Source organism: Eretmochelys imbricata, chromosome 2 (assembly GCF_965152235.1).
Source record: "Eretmochelys imbricata isolate rEreImb1 chromosome 2, rEreImb1.hap1, whole genome shotgun sequence".
Taxonomy (NCBI): Eukaryota; Metazoa; Chordata; order Testudines; family Cheloniidae; genus Eretmochelys; species Eretmochelys imbricata.
Window position 1 is genome coordinate 269843618 of NC_135573.1, and position 15104 is coordinate 269858721.

Here is a 15104-nt window from a genome sequence, read left to right on the forward strand (position 1 = left end):
CGGCTGTGCCCGTATCCCCCACCCTGGCACCAGGGGGCGCTGTGCTGGCTCTGGGGCTGCCCCCCCCCCCGGCTGTGCCCGTATCCCCCACCCTGGCACCAGGGGGCGCTGTGCTGGGGAGGGGCTGCCCCCCCCCCCGGCTGTGCCCGTATCCCCCACCCTGGCACCAGGGGGCGCTGTGCTGGGGAGGTTCTGCCCCCCCCGGCTGTGCCCGTATCCCCCACCCTGGCACCAGGGGGCGCTGTGCTGGGGAGGGGCTGCCCCCCCGGCTGTGCCCGTATCCCCCACCCTGGCACCAGGGGGCGCTGTGCTGGGGAGGGGCTGCCCCCCCGGCTGTGCCCGTATCCCCCACCCTGGCACCAGGGGGCGCTGTGCTGGGGAGGGGCTGCCCCCCCGGCTGTGCCCGTATCCCCCACCCTGGCACCAGGGGGCGCTGTGCTGGCTCTGGGGCTGCCCCCCCGGCTGTGCCCGTATCCCCCACCCTGGCACCAGGGGGCGCTGTGCTGGGGAGGGGCTGCCCCCCCGGCTGTGCCCGTATCCCCCACCCTGGCACCAGGGGGCGCTGTGCTGGGGAGGGGCTGCCCCCCCGGCTGTGCCAGTATCCCCCACCCTGGCACCAGGGGGCGCTGTGCTGGGGAGGGGCTGCCCCCCCCCCCCCCGGCTGTGCCAGTATCCCCCACCCTGGCACCAGGGGGCGCTGTGCTGGGGAGGGGCTGCCCCCCGGCTGTGCCCGTATCCCCCACCCTGGCACCAGGGGGCGCTGTGCTGGGGAGGGGCTGCCCCCCCGGCTGTGCCAGTATCCCCCACCCTGGCACCAGGGGGCGCTGTGCTGGGGAGGGGCTGCCCCCCCGGCTGTGCCAGTATCCCCCACCCTGGCACCAGGGGGCGCTGTGCTGGCTCTGGGGCTGCCCCTCGGCTGTGCCAGTATCCCCCACCCTGGCACCAGGGGGCGCTGTGCTGGGGAGGGGCTGCCCCCCCCGGCTGTGCCAGTATCCCCCACCCTGGCACCAGGGGGCGCTGTGCTCTCCATGGTCATTTTCCTGCCCATTGTATTGCCTGGTGCCTGTCTGTGGGCCCCAGCCCCCCCCGCTACAAGCTGCGCTCAGCCTCCCTGGCCCATGGGGAGCCCTGCCCTCACCTTGCACACCTAGCTGCTGCCGGCCCCGGGCCATACCCGTCACCTGCAGGCAGGGCGCCCAGCACTGCAAGCTTCCCCAGAGCAGTGCCCTCCTGCAATGGGAGGCCTGGTCCCCATGGGGTGGGCTGCCCCAGAGTGGGAGGGGCTGGGTCCCTGTGGGGTGACCATGGACCATCGTTGTTTCCAGGTCTCTCTGCTGAGTGAATGGGGGGCTCGGAGCGGGAGGGGGAAGCATGGTCGGCCCTGGGCCTGGCACTGACTGCGCTGGGCAATCAGGTCAGGAGGACATGACTTGGGGGTGCAGCTACCAGGGCACAGGCTCATCAGCATTCCAGGAGCTGCCGCCTCCACTCCCCGCTTCCCTGCCCTCCGAGTGTCCTTCGTCTTCCTGGGTCTGCAGGCAGCTCCCAGCCAGGGCAGCCGGGGGCACTGGCTGGAGGTCGTGCTCCTGGCAGGGGTGTCTGCCTTCCATGGCAGCCTGCTGGGGATGGCCCCTGGTGCCCAGCTGTGGGCAGTGAGACCCTGGAGGGGATACCTGTGGGTGGGGTAGAAACCCCCCGCTTGGGATACTACACCCCCCCTCCCCCGGCAGCATTAGTGCTGGGAATCTGCCAGAGAGAGTGTGTGTCTGCCCCAGGTCACGCAGCCTGAGCAGCAAGGCCAGAGATGGAACCCAGGAGTCCCGTGTCCCAGCCCCCCTGCTCTAACCCACCAGACCCCACTGGCCCCCAGAGCCAGGAGAGAACCCAGGAATCCTGGCTCCCAGCCCCCCTGCTCTAACCCACTAGGCACCACTGCCCCCCAGAGCCAGGAGAGAACCCAGGAATCCTGGCTCCCAGCTCCCCTGCTCTTACCCACTAGGCACCGCTGCACCCCCCCAGCCCCCCAAACCAGGAGAGAAGCCAGGAGTCCTGGCTCCCAGCCCCCCTGCTCTAACCCACTAGGCACCACTGCCCCCCAGAGCCAGGAGAGAACCCAGGAATCCTGGCTCCCAGCCCCCCTGCTCTTACCCACTAGGCACCGCTGCACCCCCCCCCCCCCGAACCAGGAGAGAAGCCAGGAGTCCTGGCTCCCGGCCCCTCCCCCATTCTCGCCCACTGGGCCTCTCTCCCTCTGCGGTGGATCTCGCCCACCCACAGATGGGTGCCGGGCCGGGTGCAGCCCCAGCTGGGCGCGGGGCGGGAGGGGCCGGCGGCTGGGCGCTCGGCCCGGGGACGGATCGGGTCCGGGTGTGAGGGAGGCAGGGAGGGGACAGCGCTGGCTCGGGCTGGGGAGTCGAGCAGCTGCCTGAGCGTGTTCAGGGGCGGGGGAGCCGCAGCCTGCTGAGGAGCTGGAGCCATCGCGCCGGCAGGCTGCACCGGCAGGCAGCCCGCCCGGGAGACGGGTGCACAAAGGGCTACTGAGCAGCTGCCGCGCGGGGGGCCCGCCGGGGGGGGGCCCGCCGGGGGGGCGCAGCCCGGCGACGGGGACCCAGGCCGCATTCCGTCGCCGTGGTGATCCGGGGCTGCGGTTGCCAGCGCCTGCGATTGGTGGGAGCAGGGTCCTGCTCTGGCCGCGCCGGGAGCCCGGGACGCGGGGGCCTGACAGCTGGGCATGGGCGGGCGCCGCGGGCAGGCCAGGCGAGGCGGGGCAGCAGGGAGCCCAGGTGCCCGCCCCGGCGCTGGGGCGTGAGGGCCTGCCAGGGACAGGGGCTGGAGCCACCATGAGGGCCTGCTCGCAGGGCAGCGCGGGGGCCGAGCAGCTCTCCAGCCTCCAGGTCTTCGCCAATAACTGCTCGCTGCACGGCGTCAACCACATCTTCCGGCACGGCTCGCTCTCGCTGCGCCGCGTGCTCTGGGCCCTCTTCTTCCTGGGCTCGCTGGGGCTGCTGCTGGTGGTCTGCATGGAGCGCGTCACCTACTTCTTCACCTACCCGCACGTCACCAGGCTGGACGAGGTGGCCGCGCCCAACCTGACCTTCCCCGCCATCACCATCTGCAACCTCAACGAGTTCCGCTTCTCCCGCATCACCCGCAACGACCTCTACCACGTGGGCCAGCTGCTGGCCCTGCTCAGCGACCGCTACGAGGTCCGCAGCCCCCACCTGGCCGAGCCCCAGCTGCTGGCCGCCCTGCGGGACAAGGCCAACTTCCGGCACTTCAAAGCCAAGCCCTTCGACATGGCCGACTTCTACAACCGCACGGGCCACGACATGGCCGAGATGCTGCTGCAGTGCAGCTTCCGTGGGGCCGACTGCGGCGCCCAGAACTTCACCGCGGTGAGTGCGGCCCCCGGCCGGCACGGCCGCAGCCTGCCTCAGGCCCGGGGCTGGGGGTGGCTCTGCCTGCGGGGGGCTGGGCAAGGCGGGGGGATGTTTGACTCCAGGCCTGGGGGGCAGCTCGCGGGGGGGTCCTGGGCTGGGTCTGTCCGTCACTTGGCGGGGCGGGGGGCTGTTGGCACGGCTGCGTTGGGCTCGTTGGACTCGCGCCCCCAGGGCGTCAGCGAGGGAACAGGGTGACGATTCACCCCTCCCCCACGTGCCTAGTGCTGGGCACGGCACTCCTGCTCCCCCCGCGGCTGGGCTGCTGTCCCCCCATCTCTGGAGCTAATACCCGCCCGGCAGGACCAGGCCCCGCTCCGGGGCCCATCTGTTCCCTAGCCCAGCTGTCTGCGGACGGGCCAGGCTCCCCTCTGCCTCTGGTACCCCACAGCCGCAGGGCTCCAGCCCCTGCCAGCCACGGAGCTGCCGGCCCCTCCCGGGTGCATGGGCCCCCAGCTGTCTCTGGTGCCACGAGCAGGGCGACATTCGGGAGCCGGGGCTGGAGGCTAAGGCTGAGCCATCAGCTCCCGAAAGCACCTTTCTGGGCCGCAGGCCGACGGGCGTTTCCCAGAGGAGACACCCCGGATGCCGCCCCAGGGTCACTACAGCCCTCCTCACAGGATGGGCCCGAATGCCACAAGCAATGGCCTGGCCCCTGCAGCCTGGCTAGGAGCCCCCCGCTTCGCCCCGCTGGCCTGTGGGCCTGGCTGTCCCCCTGGCTGGCTGAGCGGCGCTGGACGCTCTGACCCCGTTGATATTCCCTACACCCTGCCAGCTGCGCTGCCCTGTGCCGGTCAGCGGCCGTGTGGCTCAGACACACCCTCGCGGCGCGCGCCCAAGCCGGCCTGGCACAGGGGGTTCAGTTGGAACCATTTCTGCAGTTTGCAGTGACACGGACCTGACCCCTTGGGAACACTCCCTGCACCCCCAGCCAAGCCGCTTCTCGGCTGCACGCCGCTCGCCTCGCTGGCCAGCGAGCGCCGCTGTGTCCTCCCTCTGGCCCGTCCTGCACCGCGCTCGGTGCCGAGAGTGACTCTGCTGCCCCAGCCCAGGTGGGACAGGCGGCGTTGGCTGGCCATGGCCACAGCTCCCGCAGGCGGCCCAAATGGGGGGCAGGCGGAGCTCAGTGTCCTTCGCACCCACAGGACCATGCTCGCAGCCTAGTGCCAGGAGCAGAAACCAAGAGTCCCGCGGCTAGCATCACCACTCTCGCACACTTGGGTAAAGCGGGGGCTGTGTGTGCATGTGTGTGTGACGCAGGGGCCATGGGTGCCCGTGTGCCATGGGGCGGTGTGTGTGCATTGGGTCTCCCTGACCAGGCTGCTCTGCTGTGGGTAACTCCCCCGTCAGCCCCACACCCCTGGAGCTGGGACCTGCCCTCGAGAGCGGACGCTGGCGCGTGGGTGCAGATCCTGCTAATGCCCAATGCTGGGCGGAGCTGGACCCTGTGCAAGCTGTGCCAGGGGCCTGCTGCAGCTGCGGGGCAGGCGGGCGGGTGCACGGCCTTGGCTGGTGTTTGCTGGGTGCTGCCCCTTTAAGAACGGAGCGGGGCAGACAGTGTTTGCAGGAGGCAGGTGGGGAGGATTCCTCTCTGGGGCAGGGCAGAAGCCCTGGCTCAGAGGAGCTCCCAGGTACTTCAGCTCTGGCCTCTCCCAGCAGGGGGCGCTGTGGGGGGCGGGGCAGGTGCGCTGGCTGTGGGGGGGAGCTCCCGGCTACTCCAGTCCCAGCAGGGGGCACTGTGGGGGCGGGGCAGGTGCGTGGGCTGCAGCGAGAGAGGGACCCCGGGAGACTCAGGAATGGGGCGAGCAGAGCTGGGGATGGAGCCAGGCGCTGAGAGTGCTGAGGCCTAGGGTGGCGCCTGCCCGAGCAGGGCGACAGGCTGGGACCTTCGTGTGGGGCCGGGATGCAGGGCAGGGGGGCACCAGGTGCAGACTCTCTGTTTCCCGCGCGGGGCAGGCAGGCCACACGCTCCAGGCTGAGGGGAGGGATCCCTCTGTCCCCACCTACGCGGAGCCGGTGGAACTCCCTGCCACAGGGTCTCGCTCGGGCCAAGCGTTCAGACACGGTCAGAGCATCGGACGTTGCTGTGGATAACGAGAGCGTCCATCTGGCTGGGCTGCCTGCGACAGCATTGGGCCGGCGTCCGCTAGGGGCTTGGGGGGTCTCCCTCTGGGCAGGGTCCCTTGGAGCTGCTGGGCCTGGCCCCGCTGGGCCGGGCCGGCCTGGCAGCTTGGGGGCCAGGGAGAAGGCAGATCCAGGGACGAGCGGGAGCGTGGGAGGCTGGAGAGGGGACAGGCCCATGGAGGGGGCAATGAGGGCGCCCCGCGACCCTTCCCTGCCCCACATGGCTCCGTCCTGAAGGGGCAGCCCCAAGCTCACAGCCCCTCCTGGCAGTGCCCACCCTGTGCTCAGCTCTCGCTGCAGCTGGGGTCACCCCCCAGCACAGGGAGCCTGTGGGGCCAACCCCACAATAGCAGGCGTGTCCCCCCCCTGAGCCCCGGTGGGCAGGCGAGGGGCATTCAAAGGAGACCGGACACGGATGGTCATGGAGGCGGCTCCCCGCCCCCGCGTCACCATGGCCCCCTCTCCCCCTTCTTTAGATGGATCCTTTGTTACCATGGCAATGGCTCCCCTCTTTCAGTGCAGCCGTTGCCATGGCGATGCCTCCCCTCCCTTACCTGTGTAGCTGTTGCCAGGACAGCGTCCCTGGTGTGGGTTGGGTGCTGCGGTACCCGCATGGGCCTGCTGCGTCCATCACACCCCTACCCAGGGCACTGGGGTGAAAGTCTCCAACCCAGGGCCCAGTCGCCATTTCGGGGTGCCCCACACGGGGGGGGGGAGAGGGGGCGCATGTGTGATGCAGCAGGGAGGGGGAGTGTTGACCTGGGAATGCGGCAGGGGACTTTCATTGCGGATGGGAGACCTGAGAGCCTGTCACCTGAGCCAGGAGGGGGAGGTGACACCTCTGCCCGGGAAACTAGACAAAGGCTGCAGGAGGGAGCCTGCTGGGGGGTTTAGTTTTCAGTTTGGGGCTGGGTGGAGGAATGCAGGGAACCCCAGGGCTGGGGTCTAAGCTCCCTGCTCCCCCAGAAGGACTTGACTGAGGGGTCCTGGGTGTACCCACAAGCTCTGTTTTAGATTGTGTTCCTATTGTCCAATAAACCTCTCGTTTTGCTGGCTGAGAGTCTCAGTGAATCCCAGGAAGAGGGGTGCAGGGCCTGGACTCCCCCACACTCCGTGACAACTGGTGGCAGAGGTGGGCTCTACTGCACCCCGTGGACGGCGCTTCCTGCAGTAAGTGACTGGGGAGCAGTAAAACGAAGGGGGATTGACGAGGACCAGGCGTGCTGAAGGCTCAGCGAGGAGCGGTTTCGGGGGGCGGTTAACCCCTGGGAGTGTGTGACCAGACAGAAGGACTTTTGCAGTAACTGGGTCCCCCGGGGATCGCAGAGAGTGGTCCCAGGGGCGGAGGAGTCTGCAGCTCGACCCTGGCAAAGAGGTGGTGACCTCAAGAAGGACTGGCACACTAGGGGCTTTTCCTGGAAACCGTGGAAAGCTGCCCGGCCTGCGAGTGGCCAGCAGGGAGATGTACGCTAAACGCCTTAAGAGCGACCTGGTGGAGCTGTGCAGGCAGAGGGGGCTGCGCATCGGGAGGTCCACCAAGGAACAGCTGATTGCCCAGTTGGAGGAGAGGGATCACTTGGATGACCCGATCCCTGTCCTGGAGGGAAGCCGCCCGGCGGACGCAGCGTGGGGCTTGGGGCTGGGAGGGGTCAGACTGCTGCCCAGGACATCCCGAGACCCTTCCTACCTAGGCCTGGGGGAGGGGTTGGGGGAAGCCCGGTGAATACGGAGGGCACCCTGACCCCGGCAGCCAGCAGGGGATCCTCCCGGCGGAGCTCCCCATCCCTGGGCCGGATGCGGCTGGAATGGGAGAGGGAGATGAAAATGAGGGAGCTGGAGGATCATGAAAAGCAACGTCAACATGAGCAGGAGGAGAAGGAGCAGGAACATCAGGAGAAGGAGAGGCAACATAGGCATGAGCAGGAGGAGAAGGAGAAACAAAGACAGCATGAACTGGAGCTGGCCAGGCTGAGGAGCAGTGGGGCCCCGGCTGCGGTGCATGAGGGGGGACCCAAGACTGCAAGGAGCTTTGATAAGTGCTTCCTGGCGCAGTGGAAGGAGGGGGAGGACATAGATAGCTTCCTGACGGCCTTTGAGAATGCCTGCGAGATGCACAGGGTTGACCCTGCAGACAGGCTCCAGTTCCTCACCCCCTTACTGGACCCCAAAGCCGTGGAGGTGTACAGCCGGATGACAGGGCCGGAGGCAGGGGACTATGAACTGTTCAAACAGGCCCTGCTCCGTGAGTTTGGGCTGATCCCCAAGATGTACCGGAGAAGGTTCCGGAGTCAGCGTAAAATGCCTGAGGTCACCTACCTACAACTGGCCAACCGGATGCAGGGGTATGCCCGCAAGTGGACAGCTGGGGCCCAAGCTAAAGAGGACCTGCTTGACCTAATCGTACTGGAGCAACTGTATGAACAGTGCCCTTCCGACCTGAGGCTGTGGTTGGGGGACAAAAAGCTGGAGAACCCCCAGCACGCAGGGCAGCTGGCCGACGAGTTTGTGAACAGTCGGTCAGGGGGTAGCAGGGAGGAGTCCCAAAAGAACAGGCCCCCCACGACGCAGAGAGAGAGTCACCATGGGACCTCCCAGCGGGGAAATAGGGAGAACCCCCTCCCAAGGGGAACGCCTGGCGTCGGGCCCCTCCGACCCGCTCGAGGGGACCAATGTGACCTGAGCTGCTATCACCGTGGCCAGAGAGGCCACGTAAGGACCCAGTGCCCCAGGCTCAGGGACAGACTGAACAGACCCAACCTACCCAGGATTAACTGGGTAGGGACCCAGCTGGACGAGGGGCAGACGGCCCAGGCAAGGGGGGCTACCAGTTTACCACCTGCTCAGGAGGGAAGAGTACCCCAGGCCAGCTCCGCCAGAGGGCTGGAGGCTCTGGACTCAGGGTTCTCGGTTTACAGGGTGGGCGCGGGGCTGTCCCTCCGGAGAGAGTGCCTTGTTCCCCTGGAGGTGGATGGGAGGAAGGTCAATGGACACTGGGATATGGGCGCGGAGGTGACGCTGGCCCGGCTTGAGGTGGTGGCCCCAGATCGGGTGGTGCCCAACACCTACCTGACCCTGACAGGGGTGGGCGGGACCCCATTTAAGGTGCCCGTGGCGAGGGTACATTGAAATAAGGGGACAAGGAGGGCCCCAAGGATGTGGGGGTGCACCACCATTTGCCCACTGAAGTTTTGATGGGGGGAGACCTAGAGGACTGGCCAAGCAACCCCCAGACCGCCCTGGTTGTGACCCGTAGCCAGAGCCGGCGAGGGGCACTGTGCCCTGACCTTGGAGAGGGTACCACACCGGAGGCGCAGGACCCTACCCTGGTGGGGAGGGAGCGCCGAGGGGCATGGCTCAGAGAGGCTGTGGCCTCAGACCTGGCCAGTGAGGGGGAACCGGTTGTGATGAAGTGGGACTGTTCTTAATGTTTCCTCTGAATAGTGTGGGGGTGCCTCAGTTTCCCCTATGCAGTTCTTAAGTCTCTAGGTGGTGGGGTAAGGGGGTATGATCATTGCAGAGCCCTAGAGGGCAGGTGTGTGCAGGGGTCTGGAGACAGAGAATGGCCGACACCCTGTTTCCTGGCAACTGATAGCCTGGGCCCTTCCCCCCTGCAAGGTGTGAGCTAAAGGGTTGGAGAACAAAGGAATCCGGTGACCTCCTGGCCCTGGAAAGGAACAAAGCCAGAGGAGGAGTGGTGGGAGAGAGTTTCAGTTTGGGGCTGGCTGGAGACAGGGAGTGAAGTGCAGACGGAGTTGTCTGTCTCACTGCCCCCCAAAATGGACCTGGCTGAGGGGTCCTGTTCTCTGCACCTACAAGCTCTGTTTTAGACCATGTTCCTGTCGTCTAATAAACCTCTGTTTTACTGGCTGGCTGAGAGTCCCGTCTGACTGCGAAGTTGGGGTGCAGGACCCCCTGGGCGGACTCGCTGTGGGAAGCGCACGGAGGGGCAGAGGAGGCTGAATTCTCCGAGGTCAGACCCAGGAAGGTGGAAGCTGGGTGAGCTGTGTGTCCTGCAGACAGGCTGCTCCCAGAAAGGAGACTGCCCCAGAGTCCTGCCTGGCTTCATAGGGAGCCATTCCAGAGCATCGCCAGGGGACTCCGTGACACAGGTCCCCATCCCTTCCCCAGCCGCTGAGTTCCAGGCCGAGTTCAGGAAAGATCCCTCCTTGCGGAAGCTCAGGGACCTGCCCGACCTTGGTGTGGTACGGACCATGAGGAGAGGCTGCCAGGAGAGGTTCCTGTGGGTGAAGGGGTTCCTGTACCGAGAATGGGCTCCCCCAGGGGAAGTGGAGTCCTGTGGGACCAGGAGGCAGCTGGTGGTCCCCCAGAAGTATCGCCACAAGCTCCTGTACCTGGCCCATGACATCCCCCTCTCAGGGCACCGGGGAATCCGGCGCACCCGGCAGAGGTTGCTACAGAACTTTTACTGGCCCGGGGTCTTTACCACGGTCCGGCAGTATTGCCGATCCTGTGACCCCTGTCAGAGGGTGGGGAAGGCCCGGGACAAGGGGAAAGCGGCTTTGAGACCTTTGCCCATCATAGAGGAGCCTTTCAAGAAGGTGGCCATGGACATCGTGGGGCCTCTCAGCAAGACGACCCGGTCGGGGAAGAAATACATTCTGGTGGTGGTAGATTTTGCCACCCGCTACCCCGAGGCAGTGCCCTTAGCTTCCATTGAAGCAGACACCGTGGTGGATGCGCTCCTGACCATTTTCAGCCGAGTGGGGTTCCCCAAGGAAGTCTTGACAGACCAAGGCTCCAACTTCATGTCGGCCCTGCTCCGGTGCTTGTGGGGAAATGTGGGGTCCGGCACAACTGGGCCTCAGCGTATCACCCCCAGTCCAACGGGCTGGTGGAGAGGTTCAATGGGACGCTAAAGATGATGCTGAAAACCTTTGTGAACCAGCACCCGCAGGACTGGGACAAGTACTTACCTCACCTGCTGTTCGTGTACAGGGAGGTGCCCCAGGAGTCTACCGGATTTTTGCCTTTCGAACTGTTATATGGACGGAGGGTGAGGGGCCCCCTGGACCTGATGAGAGACGAATGGGAGGGGAAGGCCACTCCCGATGGAGAGTCAGTGGGGGAGTATGTCCTGATCTTCCGAGAGAGACTGGCTGAACTCATGGGCCTGGCCAGGGAGAATCTGGCCAGAGCCCAGAGGAAGCAGAAGGTCTGGTATGACCGCACGGCGCGGGCCCGTGCCCATGCCACCGGGGATCAGGTGATGGTTCTCATCCCCGTGAGAAAGAACAAACTACAGGCCGCCTGGGAGGGCTCTTTCAAGGTTGTCAAGCAGCTCAGTGAGGTAAACTATCTGGTGGAGCTGTCGAACCGGGCGCACCACCGCCGGGTGTGCCATGTGAATATGATGAAGCCATATTATGCCAGGGAGAATGTGGTGTTGGCCGTGTGTGGACAGTGGGAAGAGCAGGGAGATGACCCTTTAGTAGATCTATTCCCTGGGACCAGAGCTGGTTCCCCCCTGGAAACAATTCCCCTCTCAGATCAGCTAACCCCTGCCCAGCAAGCTGAGGTCAGGGGGGTGCTGCATCCGTACCGACAGCTGTTTTCCAACCAGCCTGGACGCACTAATCTGACTCTCCACCGGGTGCAGACAGGGTCGCACCCGCCGATAAGATGCTCCCCCTTCTGAGTCACAGGGAAAACTGCTCAGGACCTGGAAAGAGAGGTCCGGGACATGCTGGCTTTGGGGGTGATCCAGCCATCAGCCAGCCCTTGGGCCTCGCCGGTGGTGCTGGTCCCCAGAAAGGACGGGTCTGTCCGGTTCTGTGTGGACTATCGGAAGCTCAGTGCCATCACTGTATCTGATGCCTACCCCATGCCCAGGCCGGACGAGCTCCTAGACGAGCTGGGAGGAGCCCGGTACCTTACCACCATGGACCTTACAAAGGGCTACTGGCAAGTGCCGCTGGATGCAGATGCCCGGCTGAAATCGGCCTTTATCACCCCTCTGGGGCTCTATGAGTTCCTGACCCTGCCTTTCGGCCTCAAGGGAGCGCCGGCCACCTTCCAGCGCCTAGTGGACCAGCTCCTGAGGGGGATGGAGAGTTTTGCCGTGGCGTATATTGATGAGATCTGTGTCTTTAGCCAGACCTGTGAGGACCATGTGTCCCAGGTTAGACAAGTGCTGGACAGACTCCAGGGGGCTGGGCTGACTGTAAAAGCGGAGAAGTGCAAGGTGGGGATGGCTGAAGGATCTTACCTGGGCCACCGGGTGGGGAGCGGCCTCCTAAAGCCGGAACCAGCCAAGGTGGAGGTGATCAGAGACTGGCCCGCTCCCCACACCAAAAAGCAGGTCCAAGCCTTTATTGGGATGGCAGGATACTACCGAAGATTTGTGCCCCACTTTAGCACCATAGCCACCCCCATCACTGAGCTATGCAAGAAGGGGAAGCCAGACAAGGTGGTCTGGACCGAGCAGTGCCAGGAGGCTTTCCGGGCGCTGAAGGAGGCTCTGGTCAGTGGCCCAGTTCTGGCAAACCCAGACTTTGACAAGCCCTTTGTGGTGTTCACCGACGCCTCCGACACGGGACTGGGGGCGGTGTTAATGCAGGAGGACGAAAAGGGGGAGAGACACCCCATCATGTACCTGAGCAAGAAGTTGCTGCCCTGGGAGCAACACTACGCAGCCATCGAGAAGGAGTGCCTGGCCATGGTGTGGGCCCTCAAGAAACTAGAGCCCTATCTCTTCGGGCGACACTTCACCGTCTACACCGACCCCTCTCCCCTGACCTGGCTGCACCAGATGAAAGGAGCCAACGCCAAACTCCTGAGGTGGAGCCTGCTCCTGCAGGATTATGACATGGACGTGGTCCACGTGAAGGGAAGGGCCAACCTGATAGCGGATGCGCTGTCCTGGAGAGAGGGCCCTGAACTTCCCCAGGTCACTGATCAGAGTGACCCCGCTCAGTTCAGTCTCGAAGCGGGGAGAGATGGGACGCAGCAGGGAGGGCAGAGTGTTGACCTGGGAATGTGTCATGGGGTGTGGGGGAGTCCGGGCCCTGCACCCCTCTTCCTGGGATTCACTGAGACTCTCAGCCAGCCAGTAAAACGGGAGGTTTATTGGACAATAGGAACACAGTCTCAAGCAGAACTTGTGGATACACCCAGGACCCCTCAGTCAGGTGGAGGGCAGGGAGCTTAGACCCCAGCCTTGGGGTTCCCTGCGTTCCAGCACCCAGCTCCAAACTGAAACCAAAACCCCCCCAGCAGGCTCCCTCCAGCAGTCTTTGTCCAGTTTCCAGGGCAGAGGTGTTACCTCCCCCTCCCCCTCCTGGCTCAGGTTACAGGCTCTCAGGTCTCCCATCCGCAGTGAAACTCCCCTGCCACATTCCCAGGTCAACACTCCCCCCTCCTGCGACACACAAACAAAGCCTTTTATGACAAGTTTCAGAGTAACAGCCGTGTTAGTCTGTATTCGCAAAAAGAAAAGGAGTACTTGTGGCACCTTAGAGACTAACCAATTTATTTGAGCATGAGCTTTCGTGAGCTACAGCTCACTTCATCGGATGCATACCGTGGAAACTGCAGCAGACTTTATATATACACAGAGAATATGAAACAATACCTCCTCCCACCCCACTGTCCTGCTGGTAATAGCTTATCTAAAGTGATCATCAGGTTAGGCCATTTCCAGCACAAATCCAGGTTTTCTCACCCTCCACCCCCCCACACAAATTCACTCTCCTGCTGGTGATAGCCCATCCAAAGTGACAACTCTTTACACAATGTGCATGATAATCAAGTTAGGCCATTTCCTGCACAAATCCAGGTTCTCTCACTCCCTCACCCCCCTCCAAAAACCCACCCCCATACACACACAAACTCACTCTCCTGCTGGTAATAGCTCATCCAAACTGACCACTCTCCAAGTTTAAATCCAAGTTAAACCAGAACATCTGGGGGGGGGGGGGTAGGAAAAAACAAGAGGAAATAGGCTACCTTGCATAATGACTTAGCCACTCCCAGTCTCTATTTAAGCCTAAATTAATAGTATCCAATTTGCAAATGAATTCCAATTCAGCAGTTTCTCGCTGGAGTCTGGATTTGAAGTTTTTTTGTTTTAAGATAGCGACCTTCATGTCTGTGATTGCGTGACCAGAGAGATTGAAGTGTTCTCCGACTGGTTTATGAATGTTATAATTCTTGACATCTGATTTGTGTCCATTTATTCTTTTACGTAGAGACTGTCCAGTTTGACCAATGTACATGGCAGAGGGGCATTGCTGGCACATGATGGCATATATCACATTGGTGGATGTGCAGGTGAACGAGCCTCTGATAGTGTGGCTGATGTTATTAGGCCCTGTGATGGTGTCCCCTGAATAGATATGTGGGCACAATTGGCAACGGGCTTTGTTGCAAGGATAAGTTCCTGGGTTAGTGGTTCTGTTGTGTGGTATGTGGTTGTTGGTGAGTATTTGCTTCAGGTTGCGGGGCTGTCTGTAGGCAAGGACTGGCCTGTCTCCCAAGATTTGTGAGAGTGTTGGGTCATCCTTTAGGATAGGTTGTAGATCCTTAATAATGCATTGGAGGGGTTTTAGTTGGGGGCTGAAGGTGACGGCTAGTGGCGTTCTGTTATTTTCTTTGTTAGGCCTATCCTGTAGTAGGTGACTTCTGGGAACTCTTCTGGCTCTATCAATCTGTTTCTTTACTTCTGCAGGTGGGTATTGTAGTTGTAAGAAAGCTTGACAGAGATCTTGTAGGTGTTTGTCTCTGTCTGAGGGGTTGGAGCAAATGCGGTTGTATCGCAGAGCTTGGCTGTAGACGATGGATCGTGTGGTGTGGTCAGGGTGAAAGCTGGAGGCATGTAGGTAGGAATAGCGGTCAGTAGGTTTCCGGTATAGGGTGGTGTTTATGTGACCATTGTTTATTAGCACTGTAGTGTCCAGGAAGTGGACCTCTTATGTGGACTGGACCAGGCTGAGGTTGGTGGTGGGATGGAAATTGTTGAAATCATGGTGGAATTCCTCAAGGGCTTCTTTTCCATGGGTCCAGATGATGAAGATGTCATCAATATAGTGCAAGTAGAGTAGGGGCTTTAGGGGACGAGAGCTGAGGAAGCGTTGTTCTAAATCAGCCATAAAAATGTTGGCATACTGTGGGGCCATGCGGGTACCCATAGCAGTGCCGCTGATCTGAAGGTATACATTGTCCCCAAATGTGAAATAGTTATGGGTAAGGACAAAGTCACAAAGTTCAGCCACCAGGTTAGCCGTGACATTATCGGGGATAGTGTTCCTGACGGCTTGTAGTCCATCTTTGTGTGGAATGTTGGTGTAGAGGGCTTCCACATCCATAGTGGCCTCGAGAAAGATTCTGGCTGCGGCTGCATCAGACAGACAGTGAGGCTAAACCCAGGATCAGGAGCAAACACTGTTCCCCTCTGCAGCGGGGTAGGACAATTCCCACCTTAGTAACTTCCTGGGATGGTCCCATGGATTCATCCCCCTCCTTTATCCAGCATTGCATGGCAAGCAAGGCCCACAAGCACTCCCCCCGCCCCCCCCAATCAATAAG

At 62.7% G+C, this 15104-nt stretch overlaps 1 protein-coding gene across 1 annotated transcript in view; it reads left to right on the forward strand.

The window, feature by feature from the left end:
* The first annotated feature begins 2840 nt into the window (after positions 1–2840).
* Positions 2841–15104, forward strand: part of ASIC3 (acid sensing ion channel subunit 3) — a 52712-nt gene continuing 40448 nt past the window's right edge. The window contains exon 1 of the mRNA XM_077809547.1: positions 2841–3395. Coding sequence (XP_077665673.1) covers positions 2841–3395 — 555 coding nt within the window. The remainder of the gene's footprint in view (positions 3396–15104) is intronic.